Source organism: Euprymna scolopes, chromosome 37, assembly GCF_053919585.1.
Source record: "Euprymna scolopes isolate OS-2025 chromosome 37, ASM5391958v1, whole genome shotgun sequence".
In the NCBI taxonomy this organism is placed as follows: Eukaryota; Metazoa; Mollusca; class Cephalopoda; order Sepiida; family Sepiolidae; genus Euprymna; species Euprymna scolopes.
The window spans coordinates 41229321-41232464 of record NC_136518.1 but is presented as its reverse complement, the minus strand read 5'-3'; the positions used below and the strand labels follow the sequence as shown (position 1 = coordinate 41232464).

Here is a 3144-nt window from a genome sequence, read left to right as displayed (position 1 = left end):
TAATTTTATTAATGAATTTACTAATACATTAAAATATACTCTGTTTTTTAGACTGTTGTTCTAATCCTCATAATATATACATACATATATATATATACATATATATACATAGAAATGTATAGAAGGCGATCGATATATATATATATACATATATATATATGTATATGTGTGTGTGTGTGTGTGTGTGTGGGTGTGTGTGTGGCGCATTATATGTCACATTATATGTACACACGCAAGAACTCACATAACCACCTCACAATTATACATGCAACAAGCACGACATTGAACCATATTTAACCGTTTTTGAGTTTATATTAAAATATGAATAGTTAAACATACCACAATATTTAAAAGTATATATATATATATGTATATAGATATACATACATATATATATATATATATATATATACTCGTATATATATATATGTATTTACATATATTTCAATTTATTTAAATTTAGCACTGTTGCTGTAATTCTGAACATTGATATACAATATATATATTATATAAGTTTTGTTGGTACATAAGATATATATATATATATATATATATATTTATATATACGTATATATACATATATATCATGCGTGCATATATGGTTATCCTCAAATATATACTAAGACTTATCGATATTTTTGATAGGTAAGGATATTCAAGTTTATTTTACTTTATTGTTCCGTCTGTTTACATATTCACGAGCTTCATTCCTGTTAAAAAGTATCTATTCACTTTACTTTCTATTGCAAAAAGAAAAATCTTTATTTGTACCAACAATATTTAAATATTTGTTTCGTCTTTTTTAACGGCATGGCAATAGATTTTGGCATGTTCTCTGGGTTGCTGAACGTTGACAGGATTCTGCCATCCTTACTCTACTGGCTTGGTTTCATACGATTCTATTGGAAGGAACGGTATTAATCCCACGACTTCAAAACAACTAATAAAAAGTTACTGTAAAAAAAGAACAAAGAAACACACACACGCACACACATATATATATATATATATATAGTTGTGAGTGTGTATGTTGACCCACAAAATCACCCCCCACATATATATATATATATATATATATATATATACATATGTGTGTGTGTGTGTGTGTGTGTGTGTGTGTGTGCATGTGTGCGTGTGTGCCTGGGAATAGGATGGCAAGTCGAAAGAAGAAAAGGAACAAAGCCGGTTTCATTGTATTAGAAAAATCTAAATATTCCTAGATACGTCCAATCATCCCTCCAAGTCATCTGTCCTTGGATGATCCTATTGCACTTGCGTTTGTGTCATTTTGTCTGTTACACGCAAAATAGTATGCTCTTCAATCTGTCTGTAGGGCTCACAAGCGGAATTGCATTAATGTCTGTTTTTCTGTCACGTATATATTTATAATAACATTTTCTTCAGTCAGTCTGTAACGCCGAAATTTGAAATTGCATTTTCCGCACCGTTTATATCAAGAAACTATTTTCTTCGGACGGTAATGCTCAAATGTTAAATAGAATTTTCGCAAGACTGTCAATCACGCTTAAGTTTTAAATACGATTTCCGTCCGTCTGTACCGCTGAACTTTTAAATAGCATTTTCTTCTGCCCGTCTGTCACGCTTAATTTTGAAATAAGCGTTTATGTAATTCCGCGAATCGGTCTAGCGTTCATCGCTAAACGCGGCGTGAGAACTGGTTAATTTTAAGAATATGCTTCTTTGTTTATAGATGGGTTCAACGTTAGTCGGTCGGGCGCTATGTCACGTTTAAGTTTATGAAGCATCTATAGGGCTAAATATGATTAATCAATTAACAAATTATATACATCCAAACCATTTCTGTTATAGTTTGTAGTTCGGGTGTTTTGTTTCTTGGTCCTGATGTCGGTGTGTCACGTTTGATGTTAAAACGCGTATATTGAATGGACGTATTTTAATATTCTACATTGTTCGTTTCATAGTTTAAGTATTTTTTTCCTATCTACATTATATTTTTCTTCTTTCTTTCTTTTTGTTTCACTTACCGAGGGCAGAAGAAACAGTGAGAAGAATTGCCGTATAGCAGAGAAATAAATCCATTGTGAAACTGCAGATATATATATTCGATATATAAATATGTGTGTGTAGATATATCTATATATATATATATATAAATATATACTTTGTTTTCGTTTTCTTAGTCCTGTTTTCTTAATTTTCCCCTCCGTTCATTTGATGAACTGCCTCATAGAAAACGCGAAACACACTGAAGAGCACAAGGTGTGCAAACGAAATCCCCGAAAACTGAATGCGTTTGTTTGTGTTTTCCTCGCCTCTGCTTCTTGTCGTGTTTAGCAGCGGCTCGGCGAGCAATCGCTACGATTTTGAGCGCAAACGGGCGGTGCGCGAGCGGGCATGCCGTTCTCCCTTGTGTGTGCGTGTGTATGCATAAATATGTGTGCATTAGAGAGAGAAAGCGGTAAATAAAGAAGGGGAGAAAATTGAAAGAACACAAGAAACTGGTATGTGTTGAAAAAAAAAGAGTGTGTTGCAAATTACTTAATATATCAATCAGCCGGTACGTTGCGCAATGTATAAAACTCCCAAACATAGATATTAACTCTACCGACTTTTTATACTTTTCAAATCTCTGGACCTCAGCTTGTGCAGAGCAAACGGCGAAATGAGTTCGCAGTAGATCTCAGTCATTATCACTGTCAACTATTACGCTCTTTTTTTTTATGAAAATATAATTGCTCATATTAAGTGATAAAAATTTTATTCAAATTCTATAAAACTAAAACGGTTGCGATAATTAATGAGCAAATTATACAAATATAAAAAGAATATTAAAAACATTGCAGGTTTATTAAATACAATGAACTGATTGACACAAATAAAGTTTTACAAATTATGGTGACTCAAGATAATACGAATGGAAGGCTCCCATGTCAGAGGCAGCATAATAAGGTAAACTTATTTGAAATAAATGCTAATAACAGCAGATTCTCTCACATGTATTTTATCTTAAGGGCATTTATTTGACTATTATCCATCGGAGTATAATTACATTGTGACGAAAAGTTAATTTACGTAGATTTTTTTATTAAATGTTTTACGAAATACATATTCTTGAAAGTAGTGCTCATTGGAAAATTATCCTTGGAAGGTAATACACCGGCC

General features: G+C 32.2%; 1 protein-coding gene across 1 annotated transcript in view; it reads right to left on the bottom strand.

Annotated features, from left to right (window-relative positions):
- The window catches only part of LOC145261136 (carbonic anhydrase-related protein 10-like), a 1563849-nt gene extending 1561535 nt beyond the window's left edge, over positions 1-2314 (bottom strand). The window contains exon 1 of the mRNA XM_080119410.1: positions 2007-2314. Coding sequence (XP_079975536.1) covers positions 2007-2061 — 55 coding nt within the window. The 5' untranslated portion in view covers positions 2062-2314. The remainder of the gene's footprint in view (positions 1-2006) is intronic.
- Between the last annotated feature and the right edge of the window lie 830 nt (positions 2315-3144).